Source organism: Teleopsis dalmanni, chromosome 2 (assembly GCF_002237135.1).
Source record: "Teleopsis dalmanni isolate 2A chromosome 2, ASM223713v2, whole genome shotgun sequence".
Classification (NCBI taxonomy): Eukaryota; Metazoa; Arthropoda; class Insecta; order Diptera; family Diopsidae; genus Teleopsis; species Teleopsis dalmanni.
Window position 1 is genome coordinate 26,328,410 of NC_051847.1, and position 23,417 is coordinate 26,351,826.

A 23,417-nucleotide genomic window follows, 5' to 3' on the forward strand; every position below is an offset into this window, starting at 1 on the left:
ATCTTATATATAAAATTAACATTGTCAAAATGTTAGTTACCGTACTCCTCCGAAACAGCTTTACCGATTTTTACCAAATTTTATATGCGTATTCAGTAGGTCTGAGAATCGGCTACTATCTATTTTTCATACCGCTAAAGTGATTAGGGAGTCCCAACCCAGCAAAAATATCCTTAGTGCTTAACAAAAAATTTTTTTATTTTTGACATAAATTTTGTTTATATTTTTGAAAAAGAAAAATTTTTTCTTAATATTTTATGTAACTACGCCAACAAGTACATCGAGCATTTACATACACTTCGTTCTTCGTCTTCGCCTTGCATGGCAGATGGAAAATGTACTAAAAATTGATCTAAAGATTTCACTAATGATACTATAACAAATACCGACGGATATCCAATATATCGTCGAAGAAATCCCGATAATGGGGGACAATGGCGGGTGGTAACGTATTCGCCTCTGCTAAGCAAGACATACAATGCTTATATTAATGTTGAGTTTTGCAGTTCTGTGAAGAGCATCAAATATATAAGTATGTCCATAAAGGCGGTGGTATGGCTGTGTTTAGAGTAGAAAATACTAATGTAAATGCTCCTCCAATGAACAAAAACGGTGAAATTACGCTCTACCAAATTGGTCGGTACATCACCTCCAATGAAGCTGCTTGGCGTATCTTCGGCTTTCTAATTCATGAACGGGATCCAGCAGCTGTTCAGGTAGCCGTCCATCTTGAAAATGGTCAGCTTGTATTTTTCACGAACGAGACAGTGATTGATCGTGGTACAAATCCACCTAAATCTACACTCACTGCATTTTTTGAATTGTGTAATAGTACGGATGATTTTGGTGCCTTTGCAAAAACATTACTCTATTCACAAGTACCACGCTATTTCACATGGCCTCAAACAAAAAAATAGATGCCCCGCAAGCAAGTTTCACCAGTTAATGCATGTCTCAATTTATTTAAATCAAACGCTTATTTACAGTTAATCCAAGACACACTGAGTACTTTTATCTTCGACAATTGTTGGTTAATGTTACTGGCCCATTATCATTATTATTATTTACAGGCAATCCAAGACAATTTAAATTTGAAGATACAACAGTTGTTGCCAGGGAACTTGGTATCATAAAATCTATTGATTTTAAATAAATAATTTAATAAATAAACTATAATAACTTAAAAATAATATTGTTTGGCGTGTGTTATTTTTATTTTCCTTTTCGTTCATAGCGCTCCATGCCTATTTCATGCATATACCACATACTTACACACTTATAATAAGTAAGTTAATTTTTGTCTACACTAGAATTTATCTAGAAACTAGAAATAATTTATAAGGCAAAACAACGTTTGTCGGGTTATCTAGTATAATATAAATTAGAAATTATAACTTAACCATAATCGGAACAAAAAAAATATATTTTTAACATATTGAAAAATATATTAAAAATATATTAACAAATCTAGAAAAATATATTAATAAATATATTAAAATATATTGAAAAATATATTAAAAAATATATTGAAAGATATATTGAAAAAGTATTGAAAGATATATTAAAAATATATTAAAAAATATAGTAAAATTATATTAAATATATTTTAAAAAATGTATTAAAAATATATTGAAAGATATATTAAGAATATATTGATAAATAAATATAAATTAATTTTTAAAATTAGAGAGAGAATAATATTAGCAAAACTTTGAAGTGTACCATACACGGCAGACAGATAAAATAAAAAAAAATACAAAATAAAAAAGTGTAGTCAGCTTTTTTTTATTGAGTAGTCCTGTCCACAATTTACATTTAATAGATTTAATTAAAAGTTCTTTGCATCGTTTAAGTTAATTTACATGAGTACACAATTTCCTTTTCTATATTGAGTAAACTTTGCGTTAAACCATTTTATTATTATTTTTGCACATGTCCAAGACGAAACGTTTTGTTAATAAATTCTGTCTGCATTCTACGACGAACACATAATTATTATTATTTATTGTTCACTCTGTAATACTGAATTACAATTAAAATAAATTGATCTTTTCTTTTTCTTCTAGAATAAAAAAATAATTAAAATATACACAATACTGAAGAAATAAAATTATTAATGTTAGCACCACACCAGAAACTGCTGAAAGTAATTTCGTTAAGAGGTAGAGAGAAAGGTCGTAAATATTGATTTTTCACACATGAACTGCATAAAACACAAGGAAAAAAAATGTTCTGGCCAAGAAAAAAGCAGACATTACCTGAACATAGTCAATCCATAAAATTGTTCAGAAACAATCTAAATTTAGTTGCATTTTTTATTATTAAGTCTTTTAAATAAAGGGAAAGCAATTGGAATGCTTAGAGTACAGTACGGCAATGCCCGCAGTGCACCGCACTTTGTTTATACTACAAAACATAAACAAATTAGTCTGAATTAAATACCATTTAATGTTACGTCTGTGGAATTTGTATACATAAATATTTGTGTGTATTAAGTCTCTGAAATGCATTCTTATATATATTGTACTTACTTGTCATGTTTGTATGATGCGGAGTTGCTGCGTTTTTCTGTTGCTTTTCGTGCTTTTGTTTATTTTATTAAATTTATGCTTTTGTTGTAATGCTTTTATTATTTCCGTTCGCACTATTTACAAAATTTTTTCGTTTTAATATTATTTTTCACTTCACAAATAATCTTATTATTTTTACAATAACTTAATTGCAAATATTAAACTTTTAAAAATCAAATGATTATTTAGAATAAACGCTAATCGGTTATATATTTTGACCACTTAATTTTGCCGCAAAATATCAAGCCAATACCGCCGCAGTCTGAGACGAAATGAAACATCTTCACGTTCTCTTTTGTGTTGCTGTTTTGTAAACAGCTGTATGAACAGATGGCGCTCAGAAATGTTTTTATTGGAAATGCCAGACTAAAATTTATTTAGCGCCTCACATATCGCTTACGTTTTTAAAAATTATATTAGTTTTATTAAGTGTTTAATATATACCTTATAATACTATTGTAATGGTGTTTTGTAAACAGCTATATGAACAAATGATGCTCAGAAATGTTTTTAATAAATATGCTAAACCAAATATTTTTTCATGCCTTACAAGCTGCTTACATCTTTAAAAATTTTATTATATATATAACGTATTTTTATATATAACGAATAAATATAATATATATTAATTAATCACATATTATACATTTTTTTTCAGAATCATACATAAAAAGAGACGTACATTAATAAACGATTTTAGAATGGATAACAAAGCTATAGGTATGTACATATACTCTATCCATATAAGCATATTATTATTATTATAAGCATGTTCAATACAATTAATATATAGAACTAAGCCTATTCACATAAAACAGTAACAAAGTTTTTCCAGAGTTGACGATTTCATGCCATAAATCTCAGTTCAGTTATAGATCTTGATGTTTCATTGTTCTACGTCATGTAATTTTTGGTCGTCCCCTATTTCTGTGGGTTTGGAGTGCGAAAGTGCACTATGCGTAATATCGTTTGTTTGCTTACGTATCGTGTGCCCAAGCCATCTAGGCATACCTCTTTTTCCATCGGTTTTTGGCCTGTATTTGTTATCTTTGAGAGGGCTGTCCAAAGCACAGACCGCGGGCCGCATGTGGCCTACGACTAATGTTTGTGTGGCCCGCGACATGATTTTAATCTTTCTCAGATAAAGTTATAGGATGTAACTGTATGTAAATAACAGTTAAGATCTTGTGATCTATAAACAACTAATGGGATTAAGTGGTTATTTTTAAAATAACCCAAACGAGTAAAACGGGACATTGTGCATCATTCGCGTATAAATATATTCATTTAAGGAAAGCTTTCGAAAAAAATCAATTATATCTCATATAAAATGATTCGAAATATAGGTGGTTTAAGATCATTCAAGTTCCCCGTGTATACGTCACTGTTACAATTACAAAATTATCAATAAAATGTAGGGAATATTAACTTAATTCTGTTTCTAAATTTTAAATATGTTTTATTTAAAGTGATAGTATAGGTTTCCTATACTAAAATACATATATTGTATTTGTATCATTAGAAAAAGCCTTAAAAACTGTACTTGCTACTGATGGCTAACTATAAGATTTTACCGATCCTAAAAAATTTTAGCAACCAGAAAACACAAACGATAAGGAATAGGTTACGTTAAATTGGAGTGACATCCTTGCGCATCAAAGCTCACATAAGCACATATAAAGCTCATTGTGATACCACTGAAGAGACGTCTTCCAAGGATCAAACCTGAAAAACCAACTTAAAGGTAGAAGTTTCAAGCTTCTAGTGTACGAGCAACAACCTTTTTAGAAAAAGTAAAAAATCTTAAGGATCGGAAGGTCTTAAAGATCTAGCGCAGGGACAGCGTCTTTTGAGAAAATGTAAAGAGTGGTATGAATGAAATAAAGTCTGGAGTGGGTTATCCATAACAACTAGTTCAAAATGAATGGAATAAATATGTTTTGGAAAACCCAGAACATCAAGTGCGCAAGCTGCGGCTTTTTGAGAACTGGTAAAAAATAGTATGAATGGAATAAAGTGTAAATGATGGAAATACGAAATATCTTGTACACGAACAGCGTTTTTATAGGAAAATGTAAAAAATTGTATGAACGGACTAAAAAGTAAAGAGAATCTTGCGAAGTATCTAATACACGAATAGCATCTCTTTAAAAAATGCACGAAAAGCGTTTAGAAACTGTAAACAATGAAGATCGCGCCTTTCAGAATATCTAAAGAATGTTATGAATGGAATATGATATTGAGAAAAACTTATCAAAGCTTATTCATTATTCTCAGTGTCTGAAAATTAAAATCATACGTGGATGTTGATTTTTACGATAAATACTTTTTATGCAGCCAACTTTTAACTTTCGTTAATTATTATTATTTTATTAATTTGTCTTAAATAATGGGGTTCTTGTTTCTTGGTAAAAAAAATTTGCTTCAAAAAGTAAGGAATTATTAAAAAAAAACTAATTATATAAAACCTTTTTACATTGTAAATATCTATGAAAGATAAAAAGCTTTATTTTCTTTTTAACATATGAATTTTATCCATACTTTTAATATTATAATATTTCAGTAAATATTTAACATTAATTATGTTTACAATAAATTAAACTAAACTAAACAAACAATACAAATTGTAACATATTTTATATAAATAAAACATTTATGTATAATTATTAGGTAAAAAATTATACATTATAATATAAAATTGAACTATTTTTTTAAATAAATTATATTATAAAATAATTAATAAAATTAATATAATAAAACACACTTATTTTAAAATTATTACAACTAAATAGAAACATTGTCATAAAATTTATTACACAGCAGATATTGAGAAATAGGTTACGATATAATGTAACCAAAATAACATTAATTAAACTTTGTATATTTAATATACAAAAAGTAAGAATGCAAAAAACAATGATAAATGGCATAGAAGGATACTAATTGCATTTTTTTAAAAATGTTGATATATATGTATATATTGTTAAAAATATGTAAGAAGCAGTGTGGATAAAACCTGCTGAGGTATATTGATTGCTTTAAGATCGTATAAAGAGGACTTTGTTTACTTTTCTAACATTTTACAATATATGATTCAATTATGTTTATTTAGATTCCTCAAATATGGAACCAGTCCACAAAACAACACAAGTAATATATGTATTATGTATATATTGCACATTAAACATTGTAAATGATTATTATATTGTTTTATTGCATTCACAACTTTGTTTATTGTTACATTTTACTCTACTAATGATCTATTTGAAAAGCAATTACTGAACAACAAAAGCAGGGTAATTATTTGCAAACTACTATATTAATGTTTCTGCTTATTTAAAACTTTTAAGATATCGTTAATACTAACGAATATGTTGTGTCTTGTGTTTACACTTAGTAAGACTAACAATAGCATTAATTTTTAATATTTTTAGCCTCTTTCTATAAGAACGTATATATTCGAAGATGTTTTAATAAAACTTTTTCGAAATGATCATCACAGACAACAACAATACATGTTTACAAAACGTTACTGCTCAGTTATATTGTCATCTTGAACATTTTCAGTTCGTCGGATTTGTACTACAGTCACAGTACCGGCTTTGTCATCAAATTTGCAGGTAACTGTTACTTCGCTTAATTGGAATGTAAATATTTGTGAACCATACTTTGTACGTAAATAAACTGAGCGAGGATCTGCCTCCAATATATCAATAATACATTTCTTTTGTACTTGCAATTCTTGCAATTGTGATTCCGCTCGTTCATTGAAACAAACTGTTAGTCTATGACTAGCAACTACCCAATTTGGTATCTTAACAGCACTCGGTGGAGGTGAAATATGATTAGCGAAATTTACTGGATGTGGTAAATTAGTACCACCACCCGCTGCTCCGGCACCTAAGAGTTCCAATTCTGATTCTTCTCCATCCGGATCTTGACGGGAATTATAAAAATCAACACCTTCTGTTGGACCAACAGATATGCGACCTGTAAAAAAATAAACAATGTATTATATTGTTATATTATATTTCATATATATGTATATATACTATTGTACATCTTAAATATTATGCTAAATTATTGTACTATTATTTTTATTATTTTAACTATTATTCTACATTATCAATTTTATATATTTTAGTTATTTTATGTTATATTATATTCAAAAGACATCTAAATAAAAAAGTAATTAGATGATGGGTATTTGGCAATACTCGAAATAGCTGTATGGTCAGCCAAAAATTCATTTAATTAAAAAAATATAAAAAATAAAATTTTTGCTGTTGTAGTTCACTACTGTTCAAAAAAACCTCTTTATGTAATTAGATTTTATGAAGTTCTTATTAGAAATTTAAAATTTAATATATATATAAACATCGTACATACAATTTAAGTTATTCTACTTTTACATTTGAATTTTAAATAACTTTATTTTATTATATTTAAAAAATGTCTAAATAAATACTTCTACAAAGTCCTTATTGGAATTTCTAAATTCGATAACAAACAAAAAAAAATAAAACAAGATTTCAGTTATGACTGCTTTTAAATTTACAATTAAGACCTATTTATTAAATTAATGTAAAATATATATTTAAAAAAAACACATATCACTTACCAGAATCCACAGTAAGTGGAGCATCATAAAATGGTATATAAGGTTTTATATCCAACACTGGAGTGCCATCTACCATATCTGTTCCATAAAAATATAATACTGCTCCATCTACTTTATCAATTTCGACAAGTGACAAACCTATTGGACAAGGCCGATGTGGTGAACGTGTTGAAAAAACGCCTACAACAAAAATTTTCATTTAAATTTTTCACATCATTGAAATTTTGTCATGACCTACCCACACGTTCGCCTCCTAAACGCGGGGGCGCAACTTTGGCCTTGGGATGCGCATTATTTTTATGAAAATAATATATTAACCATAAATGTGAATATTCTTCCAAGCCTTCCAATGAATGTTCCGGATTTGTAAATATATCATTATTAAATTCGATTTGGCCACGCAAACGTCCACCAATAGTTGATTGACGAGGAACTGCACGTTTCTCTGGAAATGCAGTACGAATTATGCCTATAGATCGAAAGCGTACAACAGCAGCATCCGAGAATGTTTCCTTTAGATAATTAACAGTTTAGTTATTTATTCATAAAAAAGTGCACATAAAACATACCTGAATTATATTTACTGTGTGAGTTTCATTGCTATTTTTAGTATTCTCGTCAGCTGCAAGACGACAACCTTCACAACGAAATTCACTCAGTACATGTGCAACCTTCTCAATATCCTTGCGTTGTACGTGTTGCAAATTTCTTACTTGTTGTCTGTAGATTTAATATTTTTATTATTTATGATCATAAAGGTTTTGTTTTTTCTTTTTTTGTTTTTTGTTACTTAATACACAATTGGTAAGCTCACCTTAAATTATTAATCTCATTTCTTGCAACTGTTAGCTGATTTTGTAGTGTTTCTACTTCATTGCGGCTCATTATCGATTTTGTTCCCAAATTTATAATTATAAATAATATAAAAGATATTAAACCATTTATAAAAAGGATATGAACGTTTGTACGAGCTGTGCTTTACTTGATAATGATTGTTTTGTATAATTTTTGACGTTTTTGCCGTGGTTTAGTGTTGCCCATTTATTCAAAATAATTAAAAATTATATACGTACTTTCGAATCCCAGTTGCGCATGTTGTGTGGAAAAATATTATAAATATATAATATATACAGTTATATAAAGCTGTTTAGTGGCTGCCAAAAAAGTATAATTGATACAATCAACGGATAATATCTAATTTTTTAAAATATATTGTTTTTCTATTACAATAAATAGTACAAAATTGAAATACACTAAACTCACATGAACTCACGTTAAGAAGATTGCTTAACGGTGTTCTTCAGTCCTATCAAAAATAGAACTAAAGCTCACCGAGACTTGTAGATTTTCTGGAATTTACACTAAACAATTCAGATTCATTCAGATTTTATTGCTAGGTTGTGTTAATAGCATTAAATTTTACAGATTAGCTTAAGAGACATTTCCATAGAATTATCTTGTTTCTTCTGACAATGTTTCGAATAAAGTAGAATAATTTCAAATTAAAAGTTATCAGAGGGCAAGACTATTACAGGAGCAAAATATAACTACTGTAGAGTTCTTTTAAAGTTAAACACTGCATGCTTCTGAATGTTAAGCTGCAAAATTAAAGAATAGTTTTCTTCTGCTTTAAAAAATTTTTTTTGGGTTAATAACAGGAGTGCCAAATTAAATGAATTTTTTTTGAAACGGACATTTCAGATAAAAATTGAAATTTTGTTTATACTGTACATAACGCACAGTATCGAATATTTAGTAACAGTGCAAACAAATATTTGTATATTTTAATTATCAATTATCTTGCTTTATTTACTTTTCTTAATTATTTATGTTAGTAAATTATAGATTTGTTCCCAAACTTTTCAGCTAACAAAAAGTTACAAATCATGAATACACATAATATTCTTAATCTGCCCATTACATTAAATCAAAAATTAGATAAAGAAATGAATAGAAACACGATGATCGAAATATTTTTTTAATTATTCAATAAATATTCAAATTATTCCCTAATGTTACAGAGCACCGTTGATTTGTTACTTCATCTAAATACACAACCATGGGTTGAGTTTTTAGAATGCTCATATTGAGGTAGCATTGTGCTCCGATCTCGCAATATAAACATAATAATTCGTTTAAAAAATAATAAGATCTCTAATTTAATTTATATTATAATATACCGCTCATCATTTTATTTGTCATTCTCTTTACTTGTGAAATATGTACTATTATATGATAGTACATATTTCAGTTTTTATATTCTATAAATAATACAATTGCTTCTTTAATTTTTACATTAATATCATCCTAATAAAACGAAATGTTATCCCCAGAATACCAACACCCCAGATTTTCACTTGTATATATAATACTATAATTTGGAATGGTGAGGTTCCAAGAAAAAGTCTTCAATCAACATATCAGCATTTTCGGGAACACATGCATATTGTTTCAAATCCTTAACTCCGGCTTCCAATACCACTTCTTCATCAATTAAAAATTTTCCAGTACAACTACCAGGCTTTTTTGACAATAAAGCATACGCAGCATCTGCCATTATATCTGCTTTACGTGAATATTTAGCTGCTTCTGGACCCGATAGTAAATCAATTGCAGCCGTTTGTATAGTAGTACGTGGCCATAAGGCATTAACGGATAAATTCTTGTCTTTAAATTCCTCCGCCATGCCCAATACACACATAGACATACCATATTTAGCCATTGTATAAGCAACATGATTACCAAACCATTTGGGACTCATAGAAAGTGGTGGAGATATATTGAGTATGTGAGCATGTTTACTTCTCAGTAGATAAGGTAAACATATTTTTGAACTAACAAATTAATTATAAATTAGTTAAATAAATTTAATTAGTAATATTTTTTATTTAGCACTCACACTAAAAATGTTCCCCTTGTGTTAATGTTTTGCATAAGATCATATCGTTTCATATCAGTGTCCAATGTCCGGGTCACAGAAATAGCACTGGCATTATTTACTAAAATGTCAATACCTCCAAATTTCGCTACAGCTGCATTTACTGCTTTTTTTACTTGTTCTTCATCTCGAACATCAACAATACAAGGTAAAGCCTTTCCACCAGCTCTCTCGACTAGTTTTAATCAATAACAGTATTAAAAATATCACACAAAATAATTTAATATTACTTTCTTCAGCTGCAGTATATATTGTGCCTGGTAGCTTAGGATGTGGATCCGCTGTTTTAGCTGCAATAACTATATTTGCACCATCTTTAGCTGCTTTCAAAGCGATTGCTTTTCCAATGCCACGCGAAGCTCCAGTTATAAAAATGGTCTTTCCTTTTAATATTCTATAATTTTATTTTTAAAAATAAAAATATTAATTTTATTATTAATTTCTATTGAAAAGAATTTTACCCGGTGTTCTCCATTTGGTCTTCGCTATTCGACTATTTCTGTACAGAAAGGTGTAAAGTCAAAGTTCTAATATCATTATCAACTGAAGTATTTATTAAAAATAAACAATCTTATTTCAGTGCAATCAACCTATTGGAAGATAATTGTTTTGAAAAAAACATTGTGTTTTTGTATTTAATAATAGGAATGCCAAATGAAATGGACTTTTTTAATGGGAACATTTTATATAAAAATTGTCCTACGCAACCTTCGAAATTTTTTTCTTACTGTATACAACGCACAGTATCGAATATTTCATAACAAAACAAATATTTTTATTTTTTAATGTTTTATTTTTTTTGCCAAATATCTTCTCAATTTCTACAAAATATCGTTAAACTTTTCTTAAATAATCATATAAGTAAATGATGATATAAATGATACATACTGTTCAACTAAAAATAGTTAAACCATCAATTCCTGTCTTTTAGTAAAAAAGAATTTATATTATATATATATATTTATATGTATATATATATCAGTAATTGGTTATCCTGTTATGTTTTGCTATTAGTTCATACATATATGATACTGCATGTTTCAGTTTTTAATTAGAATGTACATATATAAAAGTTTATTCTCAAATTAATTTTACATTATTATCATGTTAATAAAACAAAATGTTATCCCCAGAATACCAACACCCCCGATTTTCACTTGTATATATAATACTATAATTTGGAATGGTGAGGTTCCAAGAAAAAGTCTTCAATCAACATATCAGCATTTTCTGGAACACATGCATATTGTTTCAAATCCTTAACTCCGGCCTCTAACAACACTTCCTCATCTATTAAAAATTTACCAGTACAACTATCAGGTTTCTTTGACAACAAAGCATAAGCTGCGTCTGCCATTATATCTGCTTTACGTGAATATTTAGCTGCTTCTGGACCTGATATCAAATCAATTGCAGCCGTTTGTATAGCAGTACGTGGCCATAAGGCATTAACAGCTAAATTCATGTCTTTGAATTCCTCCGCCATGCCTAACACACACATAGACATACCATATTTAGCCATTGTATAAGCAACATGGTTACCAAACCATTTGGGCCTCATAGAAAGTGGTGGAGATATATTGAGTATGTGAGCATGTTTACTTTTCAGTAGATACGGTAAACATATTTTGGAACTAGAAAATTAATTATAAATTAGTTAAATAAATTTAATTAGTAATATTTTTTATTTAGCACTCACACTAAAAATGTTCCCCTTGTGTTAATATTATGCATAAGATCATATCGTTTCATATCAGTGTCCAATGTGTGTGTTAAAGAAATAGCACTGGCATTATTTATTAAAATATCAATACCTCCAAATTTCGCTACAGCTGCATCTACTGCTTTTTTTACCTGTTCTTCATCTCGAACATCAACAATACAAGGTAAGGCTTTTCCGCCAGCTCTTTCGACTAATTTCAATTAATAACAGTATTAAAAATATCACACAAAATAATTTAATATTACTTTCTTCAGCTGCAGTATATATTGTGCCGGGTAGCTTAGGATGTGGATCTGCTGTTTTAGCTGCAATAACTATATTTGCACCATCTTTAGCTGCTTTCAAAGCAATTGCTTTTCCAATGCCACGAGAAGCTCCAGTTATAAAAATGGTCTTTCCTTTCAATATTCTATAATTTTGTTTTTAAAAATAAAAATATTAATTTCATTTATCATTTGTGTTAAAAAGAATATTACCCGGTGTTCTCCATTTGATCTTCGTTCTTCAACTATTTCTGCATAGAAAGGTACAAAGTCAAACTCCTATCATTATCAGCTGAGATACTTTATAAAATTAAAACAATCTCATTCCAATATAATCAACTTGCTGTTGTAAAAAAAATTGTTTTTTTTTTTGTAGTGACAGAGCTGCCAAGTAATATGGAATTTTTTTTATAAAAACATTGTGTAAAAAATTATGCACCAATACAAGAAAAAAATTTTGTCGTTTCTATAAGCAAAGCACAATATCTAATATTTACTAACAGCACAGAAATCGTTTTTTTTTTAAACTATGCTTATGCTTAATATCGATTAACTTTGTTAACTGACTTAAATAATAATGTCAGTAAATTATATGTCATGTTTTATTGCAAATGATTACACATTAATCGTATTGAGTTTTTCTCGAAAGGCAAAAGGCAAAAAATATTTTGTTACATTATATGTTGATTGTATGTGGTATTTGAATCATTTAGTCATTTTGAAATGAAAATATTACATCAATAATCAAACAGTTGTTTTGATTTATTATATTATATGATTTAACGGTTTTTGCTTTAAAAAAATTCGTATATCGCTTCAGGTGTAGCTTGAAGCTTTCTCTTAAATATAATATAATATTAACTATACTTACCATAAGTATTAATATTTTGTTTAAATTGTTAATTGAACTGTTTACATTATTATTTGTAATGGATTGTATTACAAAGGTTTCAACCTCGACTTAACCTCTATAAGCATAAAATAAGCATTATTTTGAGTAATTTCAAAAGGATTCACTCTATTTTCAACAATATTAGGAACTGTTATGAATTTTGTACTGCTGAACCTTTTATGCTAATATCTAAGTAAGACGAAGTATTCGAACTTATAAAAAAACTTAAAAATGACAAAGCATAAGTAAATCTGCAATAAAAATAGAACTGATACAAAAAACTTTGATCACCTTTTTTAACCCTTTTTTAACACCTTTTTTTTAAGTTACACGCAACATTTCAGTTCCAATCACATCAGTTATGTGCCGTACCACAAGATTATCACAATGAGACCCATCATCCATATTCGTTGAACTTAGCACTTGTTCTAAAACAAATATAGTAGCGATGTCGGCTACTATATTGAGCAATTATCCAGATATAAAAAATGGAGTTAATTTAGGCCGCACTGTTTTCCAATGGCTGCCATCTAACTGAAATAAATATGCAAAAATTGGATCACATCACCGCTTTTCACATATATAAATAGAATTCTACGAATCTCTCAGTTCCTTTATATTTCATATAATATTCGCGAAAAAATTAATATAATCTTTTGGATCGCGTAAACTCCTTGACATTACCATAAAAAATCACTGGTTTATCATGTAATATACCACGTTTCCTAAAGTAGGAATTGTTTCTCTTTGTTTTTATAATGTTTAGTTTAAACTTATAAAAATTTGATAATGATAAAATTTGTTCCGGCGTAAATTTCTCTTGTGGGATGTTAAATATTTGCATTTAACTTAATGCATTTTTTTAAATATAAATATACAAAAAAACTTGTTTACTCTTAAACCTTAACCTTAAAAGTTAGGACGAATATATTTAAAAATATGCATTTTAAATATCATATTTTAAAACTATAATTTAGAGTGTTGCGGTTCCAAAAACAAATCTATCCTTAATCTGTCAGCATATTCTGGAAAGCACGCATATTGTTTAAAATCCTTAACACCAGCCTCGAACAAAACTTCCTCATCTATTAGAAATTTACCACTACAACTATTTGGTTTCTGAGACAATAAAACATACGCAGCATCTGCCATGATATCTGCTTTTCGTGTATACTTTACAGCTTCTGGTCCTGCTACAAAATCAGTTGCAGCTGTATACACAGCAGTACGCGGCCATAGTGCATTAACCGCTAAATTCATGTCTTTAAACTCCTCCGCCATGCCTAACACACACATAGACATACCATATTTAGCCATTGTATAAGCAACATGGTTACCAAACCATTTGGGCCTCATAGAAAGTGGTGGAGATATATTGAGTATGTGAGCATGTTTACTTTTCAGTAGATACGGTAAACATATTTTGGAACTAACAAATTAATTATAAATTGGTTAAATAAATTTAATTAGTAATATTTTTTATTTCACACTCACACTAAAAATGTTCCCCTTGTGTTAATATTATGCATAAGATCATATCGTTTCATATCAGTGTCCAATGTCCGGGTCACAGAAATAGCACTGGCATTATTTACTAAAATGTCAATACCTCCAAATTTCGCTACAGCTGCATCTACTGCTTTTTTTACCTGTTCTTCATCTCGAACATCAACAATACAAGCTAAAGCCTTTCCGCCAGCTCTTTCGACTAATTTTAATTAATAACAGTATTAAAAATATCACACAAAATAATTTAATATTACTTTCTTCAGCTGCAGTATATATTGTGCCTGGTAGCTTAGGATGTGGATCTGCTGTTTTAGCTGCAATAACTATATTTGCACCATCTTTAGCTGCTTTCAAAGCAATTGCTTTTCCAATGCCACGAGAAGCACCAGTTATAAAAATGGTCTTTCCTTTCAATATTCTTTAAAATTATTTTTAAAAATAAAAATATTAATTTCATTTATCATTTGTATTAAAAAGAATTTTACCCGGTGTTCTCCATTTGGTCTTCGTTCTCAACTATTTCTGCATAGAAAAGGTACAAAGTCAAAATTCTAATATCATTATCAACTGAAATTTTTTTAAAACAATCAAATTATCTTCTCCCAATATAAATAAACCGACTGGAAAATATTTGTTTTGGAAAAAAAAACATTATTTGTATTAACAGGGCTGCCAAGTGATATTAATTTCTTTAATGAGAACATTTCATTTAATTACTCCAATATGTAACATATCACATGCCTGATTCTAGTCGAAGCATATATCGTAATAAAAGTCATTTGTTATAAAAGACGATATTGATTGTAATATGGAATGCGTGTAATTGTTAAATGATGTGTTCTCGGCTTTTATCTTTAAAAACTGGGAGAAAATAACAAAAAATGACATCATAAAGTCAAGTTCCTTTGCTATGAGCAACTAATTCGATCGCTTTTCACATCCGTCTTCGAGATTTGGTTGTGCTTACATGGAAAAACTTCACCATTTTCAATGTAAAGTCGATCGCGACTGTATTAAATCTAAACATAAGCATAACGGCAAGAAACTACTATCAGTCCGGATACATTTCCATTAACTTGACATTAATCGCATCAGTGTCTTTTCTCAAGATTAAGACTCAGTTATGTGGTACTCCAATACTTTTTACTCGGCTTTGATGTAATCAGTGTGATCAGCTTCTTCAATCATATGCACCGTAATTATCGCGCTACCAATCACAAAATATATGTATAATAAGCTCGTATTAATTTCCACTTCTTGTTACTTCTACTAGCAAATATAAAATGAATAAAAACTGACAATCTCCAGAAATAATAAAAATTATTGCCATAAGTAGTACTTATTATTTATGAATAGAATAGATTGTATTTAATAAAATGAAGTTTAAAAAAAAAAAAAATCTCCAGAAAAGTGAATTTATTTCAAATCTGTCTCAATGTAGTTTGTTTTTCTTGAATTTTGTGCACGACAACTAAAAATAGAAACAGCCATGAAAACTTTGACTAGTTAGTTCTAATTTTTGCGCAAAGGAACACATTTATTGGGAAGAATGCAGGAAATTGAACAATTCAATAAATTTAACTAAGTGATACTATCAGTAAAGAAAACTACACATATTTACTATTATAAATCCAAGTAATTAGCTTGACCACTTTTTTTTGAAAATGTTAATAATTTAAATAATAAGTTTTCAGTTAATTGTAAGATTGTGTCATTCCATGTTCAACGCAATTAAGAAAAGTGAAGGGCTGCAACGGCTGAACAACGCGCATATTCCGAACATGTAAACTATTCGATCAAAATATTTATATTTAAGTATATCATATTTCATATCTAAGTAGATGGTAATACTCAAATATTGTAAAGCACTAATATATGTAAAAAATAATAATTATAAAAACTTTAATTAAAAAAATCTGTTTCGCTTCTAACAACTTAATCAATTATTCCAATTCACGATCTACATTTTCCCAAATTATCTTTTTAATACACAATATTACAGTTTAGAATTATGAGGTTCCAAGAAAAAGTCATCAGTTAACATATCAGCATTTTCTGAAACACATGCATATTGTTTCAAATCTTTAACTCCAGCCTGCAATACCACTTCTTCATCAATTAAAAATTTTCCAGTACAACTGTCAGGTTTCTTTGACAACAAAGCATAAGCTGCATCTGCCATTATATCTGCTTTACGTGAATATTTAGCTGTTGCTTTACGTTTAATTGTTGTTGCTTTCAATGCAAAATGAAAATTTGACACTGACAGCTTATTACATTTTGGATTAAAAGCAACAACAATCGCCGTGATGTGACTGCAATTATAACATGTCCCTAATATTGGTAGCGACTTTTTCTCCATAAGTAAATTGTTACGTTTACGTATTGAATTTTAAAAATTATGTGTCCTAGAATATATTCTCTGGTGATTTAAGTAAATTCTCACGCAAAAGTCAAAAAGTGGAAGTATTGGCATCACTGAAAAGCTGTGTGTGACATTTCATGGAATGACTGTGTGAATTTGATGCTTTTAAATATCATTTGTTTGTGCACATACCGGACATAAAGTCAGTTTATAACAAATTTCTTAATATTTTAATTATAATATAACGTAATTATATCGAAGTATATTATTATACAACTGAAAATCAGCAAATATGTCACGTGGAAGTTCAGCCGGCTTTGATCGTCATATTACTATTTTTTCACCAGAGGGTCGTCTCTATCAAGTTGGTAAGAAACAATACATTCGAGAATACAAATTCTTGGTGTTATATTTCTTACACTTATTTAATTTAAAAATTTATTTTGCTATATTTGAGAGTAATAAGGTAGAAATAACTTGATATTATATATTTTGAAAATTTTAGAATATGCCTTCAAAGCTATTAACCAAGAGGGTATTACATCAGTGGCTCTAAAGAGTGGTGACTGTGCTGTAATAGCAACACAAAAGAAGGTTACCGATAAATTGATTGATCCAAAAACTGTTACACATATATTTAAAATTACCAGTAAAATTGGTTGTGTGATGACAGGACGCATAGGTATGCTTTCAGCTAAACGATGCACGATTTAGTGTTATTCCATTTTTTTTTTTACAGCTGACAGCCGTTCGCAGGTACAAAAGGCTCGTCATGAAGCTGCTCACTGGCGTTATAAATATGGGCATGAAATGCCGGTTGATGTGGTTTGCAGACGTGTGGCTGATATGAATCAAGTTTACACTCAAAATGCCGAAATGCGTCCACTAGGCTGCAGTAAGTGATTCGTTAAAAATTTTTTATAGTTTAAAAAATTAAAAACTTTTGTTTATATAGGTATGATTGTCATTGGTTATGATGAAGAAAAAGGACCTGCAGTTTTTAAAACTGATCCTGCGGGTTACTTTTGCGGTTTCCGTGCGGTCTCCGTTGGTGTGAAGCAGGTTGAGGCAAATAGTTATTTAGAGAAGAAATACAAAAATAACCTTTCTGAAGAAAAAACGATTCAATTGGCAATTATGTGTCTCTCTAATGTTTTAGCAGTTGATTTTAAACCAAATGGTATTGAAATCGGTGTAATAAGCAAGGACAATCCACAATTCAGAACATTGGATGAAAAAGAAATTGAGGATCACCTAACAAAAATAGCAGAGAAAGATTAAAACAAAAAGTATATATATTAAAGTTTCAAACTTTATTAGTTTCAGTGGTCTAAAGTAAAATTTATAATTTTTAATAAATGTGTCTGCAAAAACAAATACGCAAAGATTTAATATTTTCAATATATTATTACGCATCTAAAATTTTGTTTTGCAGTTTTTATTTTATGTGCTTTTTGTATGAATTTTGCCACCATAGCGCGCGACATAGGCCTTTAGATCAAATTTACGTTTGCAGCCTTGATAATTCATATAACGTATTTTACCAAAAATTGGCCGTTCCGCCCATCCTTGATCATGCACACCACCAATAGACCACATACATCCTAAAATTATAATATAATTGAATTCCAACATATTTTACAAAATATTTAACACATACCAACATAGCCATTGGGGTCGCGTCCATCTAGACTATATTTGTCGTTCAACAATATTGCGAATTCCAGGGCTTGTTCAGGAGTTTCTGTCCATTCAAGTATTTTTTTAGCCCAATACATTCGTAGAAAACCGTGCATTTTGCCTTCATTGATTAATTGTAACTGTGCAGAGTTCCATAAGTCATCATGCGTACGAGCCTGCTCAAATTCCAATAAAGTATATAGTGAACTCCGCTTGTCTTTACGATGTTCATCAAGACTTTTACGTGCCCATTCATGTAATCCCTTTATATTATCGTAGTTATCATTATAATAACAAAAGTTATCAGCTAATTCTCTGCGTACAATAGCTTCTTCGCAAAAAGCATCAACTGAAGCCTTATGCTGAGCAGAGTACCGTTTTACTTCTAATATGCAGCGTTGAACTGATATGTGACCTAATAAATAAAACATCAATTATGTTCTAACACTAATTTGTCGTTATACTTCTAGTTTACCAAAATGAAACCATGGTGATAATCCTGAAAGTGCATTTAGGGTTGGGTCATTACGTTTGTCATTAAAAATGCGTAATCGTTTAGTGCAAAATTCCTGCAATTGTCTTAAAGCTGCTTTATATCCTGGCTTAGCCCAATCTACAGCATCTACGGACATATCACATTTCAAGGAGGCATATGCATCTTTCCAATCAATTGTGGTGCGTTTTTGTTTGACATCATAAGGATGCTTAACGATTGGTGGAAATTCTGTTAAGTATTCACCAAGTTTAGAATTTATTTTGTTACGTATAGTTCGCGCTGCGTACTCTTGTTTATCAGAAGCTATCCACACTGGAACTATATTATGTGCATCAACTTGAGTTAATGGAATATCCTTAGGTAATAAATTTTTAACATCATCTATCCACTTTCGCGGTACACGCAATGGTGCAAAGTCGCAAACCACAGCACCGATATCAAATTCCTTTACAAATTTTGGTATATGTTCCGCTGCGGGTCCAAGTAATAAATAAAACGGTATATTAAGCTCTTGCAAATCTTTTTCTACTTCCTCTAAACCCCCTAGCATAAATTTATAATGTCTTATAGTCGCGTTTAAAAATTTTGGTACCAAACAAAATGCCACAATTAGTGGTAATTGCATTTTAAGTGCCAATTTTTGTGCAAATAACAAAGCCCAATTGTCTTGAACCCGTGCATCTCTTGACATCCAATAAAGAATTCCACCAGTAGTATGTTCTTTAACTTCTTCAACTGTTGTTAAAATACGTACTCTTTTTTTCTTAAATGGGAATTCAATTATATTTTCTGCCGTCAATAATCTTTGTTCTTGCACTGCGACGGCAAAATCTGTTATGTTCGATTTGGATGTTGTTGCGTCCTCTGTTGTTATTGTTTTTACCGAAGTTTCGGTACTATTGAGTAACTTAGTCTTTTTTTGTGGTTTCGTGGTATTAGATGATTTTGTTCGCTTCATTATTTTCATAAATACAAGTCTAGAAATAATTTAATTTATTAAATAAAATCTAATTGATTACTTTCTTACTTACCTTGCATAGGTATTTTTTGCTATGTTAAAAACGATTCGCATGTGATATTTATAATCAAATATTATTTATAATCAAATTTATCCTCACTCGGCTACAATTCTTTCCAACAAGGAATAAACCAAATTTGCTTTAAGTTCAAAACCATTTAATAATAAACTCTAGTAATTGCGCCTTCTTTTGAAACGAAATATTTTCCACGATGAAGAGATGCCAGACTTAGTAAAAAAATATTTGTTCAGCTAAGTTTTGTATTGTATTCACACCTCACATTTATCGAAATTAAATAAACAATTTTTGCGGAAATAACGTTATACTACGTTTCTACTACTTACTTACAAAGTTAATTAGTAACATGGAGCTTTTTGTCGTTTATATTAGCACAAGCTATATAGGGAATGGGTAGAAGCTTTTAAAATTTCTAGTTGTAGAGTTTTGTTTACATTTTAAGCCGTGTGGGAGTTTGAGTAAATTGAGGTAAAGTAAATGGAAATTTCCTAGGGATTTTTTGCACTGTACTAATGTAAATATTTATTTGTTTAATTCTTGCACTTATTTATTATTTTTGGTTAAAAGTTTTTAAATTTATTTATTTATTTATTAAACATCTAATAAAATTTGGTAATTTGGTAACACCATTGTGCAAATGATTTTTATCTAATTTACTCTACTTGAAATTTTAGTAAATACCAACATTGCTGCCATACCGACATAATTTACTACTTCCCTCAATTTACTCGAACTTGCACAGAGCCCAATAAGCAATTTTTGCAAAAATTTCGTTAATAACAAAATAACGAAATAAAATATAATTTATTTTTATTAGAAATTTGCTTTTCAATATGATTCTCTCATATATTATCTGAATTGAACTATAATTTAAAAAAATGTGTATTTGTAAATGATCTGTTGGAAATCTATTTTGATTAGCAGATTTATTTTTACTTTGTTTTTAAAAAATATATAAATCCTTAATTATCACATGACTATTAAAAAATAAATGTGCTTTTAGCTAAAGTTTTTTAAATGATTTCATATTAAAAGTGGAACTAAATTTTATTATATTATAGAATTAAATGTTTTCAAATATGCTTTATACTGCATTCTCTCGAAAGTTTTGTTATTAATATCAACTGAAATTTGGACTTATTCTTGATTTCGACAACAAACAAAGTTGAAATCAAAAAGATTTATATGAAATTCTTGATTTTTGATATTAATATTGTTATATATAATAGTATGAGTATAGTATATGGACCTATTCGAATGGAAGACGAGACATTCAAAAGACGAACAAACAACGAAATTGAAGATCACCTTAAAAATGAAAATGTAGTAAAATTTCTCAAAGCACAAAGACTGCAATGGGCACCTCACGTTGTAAAAATTGGACCCGAAAGAAATTTCGGCTAATATATTTCATGCCAATTCGATGACAACATAAAGGCAGACCGAAGCTGAGATGGAAAGAAAACATTTACTAGGACGCCAGAAAGCTCGGAGTTTTGAACTGAAAAAGAACTGCAGAAGATCGATACAGATGGAGGCAGTTTGTGAAGGAGACTAAGGTGCACTGCAGTGCTAAATAAGAAGAAGATAAGCATAGTATGAACATCATAACATTGTTAGGTGACCATATTTAAAATTTGCAACAATTTTTACTAGTTTCGCGTTTCCAAAAGACCAGTAAAAACTTATAACAGAGAGCACTGCAATAAAATGCGAAATAAAGATAGGTTAAGGTAAGCTTCTTGTCTTTGTTGGTTAAAATTTTAAAGCAAATAATAGATAATAATATTGAATTTGCAATTCATTCTCAGTTGAAAATTAAACTGAAAAATTATATAAAGTGCAGACTAGATTCAATAACTGCTTTAATTAAAAAGTAGTAATTTGTTACTTGTGAGCTTATTTCACTAAATTGATTAATATAATTGAAATAACAGATGTTTTTAACTTTCCTTTGTTTTTCAAATGTTTACTGATTTCGCGTTCCTATACATCTACATATAATTATATATATATAATCATATAAATCAGTTTTTCATTTTTTACACTTCATTTAAAGTTTTTGTTGGCAAAAGTATAGGAAGACACCTAATCCCCTTATTCTCATTCCCCCCAACTTCTACTCCACCTTTGTAATAGTCTCGTGTATATCCTTTCATGTTATCTGCTTGCAGGTCCCAGTGGGTTACAACAACAACAACACACTTAATAATGGGCGCACTATTTTGATTGGACAACGAATTTTTCTAAAGTTCGTCGTTCCAAATTCCTCTTTAGATTACGTTATATTTCTACAGATGGAGTTCTTATATAAATAAGTAAATAAGATTGTTAATTTAGTTATGCAGAAAGTGGATTAAATGAACTAAATGACTAAATTTCAAGATTTCACTGCGTAATATTTAAATAAAACAAACTTTTGTTGTATATTCGTTTATTATTTTTTGACTATAATATACATATAATTATTCGTTAAATGAATTTAAAATTTTTACCTATTCAATTCTACATACTTTGTTTTATATGTATATATATATATATATTTGATATATTCAAGAAATTCTTCATATGCGATATACACTATATTCAACATATTTAAATATTTTATATGCGACATTACGAATTTTTGAACTGGAGATTTACAAATATTAAAATTGTATATATAAGTTTCTATGCGTACATTTCATTTGAATATATTTTCCTTTTGTATTAATAAATATATATTTGGTAATTTAAATGACTAAATAAAAATGCACAAAACAACTCTATAAATAGATTTCTATATAAATAAATATATACATTTATAAAAAGAAGTTTCAACTTTTTTATAAGATATATATTTTTTTTTTTGCGGACATTTTTTAATTTTTTGACAATATTATAGAAGTCAATAAAATAAATTATAAAATATAATTGATTTTTTTATCGTATGTGTTATAATAAATTAAGAACTAGAAACTAACATTTTAAAAGCTAAAATCAATTTTTTTAAAGTAGCAAGGAATACGAAACTTAATTTTGTTTACAAAATGATGTATAATATTATCACAATTAAAAGAAGTATCGAAAGTATTAAAATTGCTGCCCATTGACGTTTATCTAAAACGAAGACGAAAACGAAAATGTTTAATTATATATTTTATTTTAAAAATAATTTATTTATACATTCTTACCATTATTCATGTGAAACACTTTAGCCATCTTTTTCATGGTAGAATCTAATTTAGATTCAGTTGTGTCGAATTCGTTGCCGAAATCATCTAACATACTGTAAAATAATTATAATTATATTCTTTTTTAAATTGCAATAAAATAATTTAAAA

General features: G+C 28.8%; 6 protein-coding genes and 1 pseudogene across 6 annotated transcripts; 1 reads left to right on the top strand and 6 right to left on the bottom strand.

Annotated features, from left to right (window-relative positions):
• Window positions 1-8,167, bottom strand: part of LOC119674178 — a 10,796-nt pseudogene extending 2,629 nt beyond the window's left edge.
• Window positions 8,168-9,376: 1,209 nt separating this feature from the next.
• Window positions 9,377-10,658, bottom strand: LOC119677867 (hydroxysteroid dehydrogenase-like protein 2). Its single transcript, XM_038089422.1, has 4 exons — window positions 10,591-10,658; window positions 10,360-10,523; window positions 10,091-10,304; window positions 9,377-10,025 (listed from the first exon to the last, which is right to left on the bottom strand). The coding sequence occupies exons 1-4, from the start codon at window positions 10,602-10,604 to the stop codon at window positions 9,563-9,565; spliced, it is 855 nt and encodes a 284-aa protein (XP_037945350.1). The 5' UTR covers window positions 10,605-10,658; the 3' UTR covers window positions 9,377-9,562.
• Window positions 10,659-11,098: 440 nt separating this feature from the next.
• On the bottom strand, window positions 11,099-12,436 carry LOC119677862 (hydroxysteroid dehydrogenase-like protein 2). Its single transcript, XM_038089419.1, has 4 exons — window positions 12,329-12,436; window positions 12,098-12,261; window positions 11,829-12,042; window positions 11,099-11,763 (listed from the first exon to the last, which is right to left on the bottom strand). The coding sequence occupies exons 1-4, from the start codon at window positions 12,340-12,342 to the stop codon at window positions 11,301-11,303; spliced, it is 855 nt and encodes a 284-aa protein (XP_037945347.1). The 5' UTR covers window positions 12,343-12,436; the 3' UTR covers window positions 11,099-11,300.
• A 1,469-nt stretch (window positions 12,437-13,905) lies between these two features.
• Window positions 13,906-15,132, bottom strand: LOC119677865 (hydroxysteroid dehydrogenase-like protein 2). The gene is made up of 4 exons (XM_038089420.1): window positions 15,002-15,132; window positions 14,771-14,934; window positions 14,502-14,715; window positions 13,906-14,436 (listed from the first exon to the last, which is right to left on the bottom strand). Exons 1-4 carry the CDS (start codon window positions 15,013-15,015, stop codon window positions 13,974-13,976), a joined length of 855 nt encoding a protein of 284 aa, XP_037945348.1. The 5' UTR covers window positions 15,016-15,132; the 3' UTR covers window positions 13,906-13,973.
• A 1,868-nt stretch (window positions 15,133-17,000) lies between these two features.
• Window positions 17,001-18,260, top strand: LOC119677869 (proteasome subunit alpha type-6-like). Its single transcript, XM_038089425.1, has 4 exons — window positions 17,001-17,249; window positions 17,387-17,563; window positions 17,621-17,776; window positions 17,837-18,260. The coding sequence occupies exons 1-4, from the start codon at window positions 17,174-17,176 to the stop codon at window positions 18,160-18,162; spliced, it is 735 nt and encodes a 244-aa protein (XP_037945353.1). The 5' UTR covers window positions 17,001-17,173; the 3' UTR covers window positions 18,163-18,260.
• LOC119677859 (deoxyribodipyrimidine photo-lyase-like) lies at window positions 18,177-20,278 on the bottom strand. Its single transcript, XM_038089416.1, has 4 exons — window positions 20,089-20,278; window positions 19,037-20,034; window positions 18,542-18,976; window positions 18,177-18,485 (listed from the first exon to the last, which is right to left on the bottom strand). The coding sequence occupies exons 1-4, from the start codon at window positions 20,127-20,129 to the stop codon at window positions 18,325-18,327; spliced, it is 1,635 nt and encodes a 544-aa protein (XP_037945344.1). The 5' UTR covers window positions 20,130-20,278; the 3' UTR covers window positions 18,177-18,324.
• Window positions 20,279-23,038: 2,760 nt separating this feature from the next.
• LOC119677872 (syntaxin-6-like) lies at window positions 23,039-23,380 on the bottom strand. Its single transcript, XM_038089428.1, has 2 exons — window positions 23,268-23,380; window positions 23,039-23,193 (listed from the first exon to the last, which is right to left on the bottom strand). The coding sequence occupies exons 1-2, from the start codon at window positions 23,359-23,361 to the stop codon at window positions 23,117-23,119; spliced, it is 171 nt and encodes a 56-aa protein (XP_037945356.1). The 5' UTR covers window positions 23,362-23,380; the 3' UTR covers window positions 23,039-23,116.
• Between the last annotated feature and the right edge of the window lie 37 nt (window positions 23,381-23,417).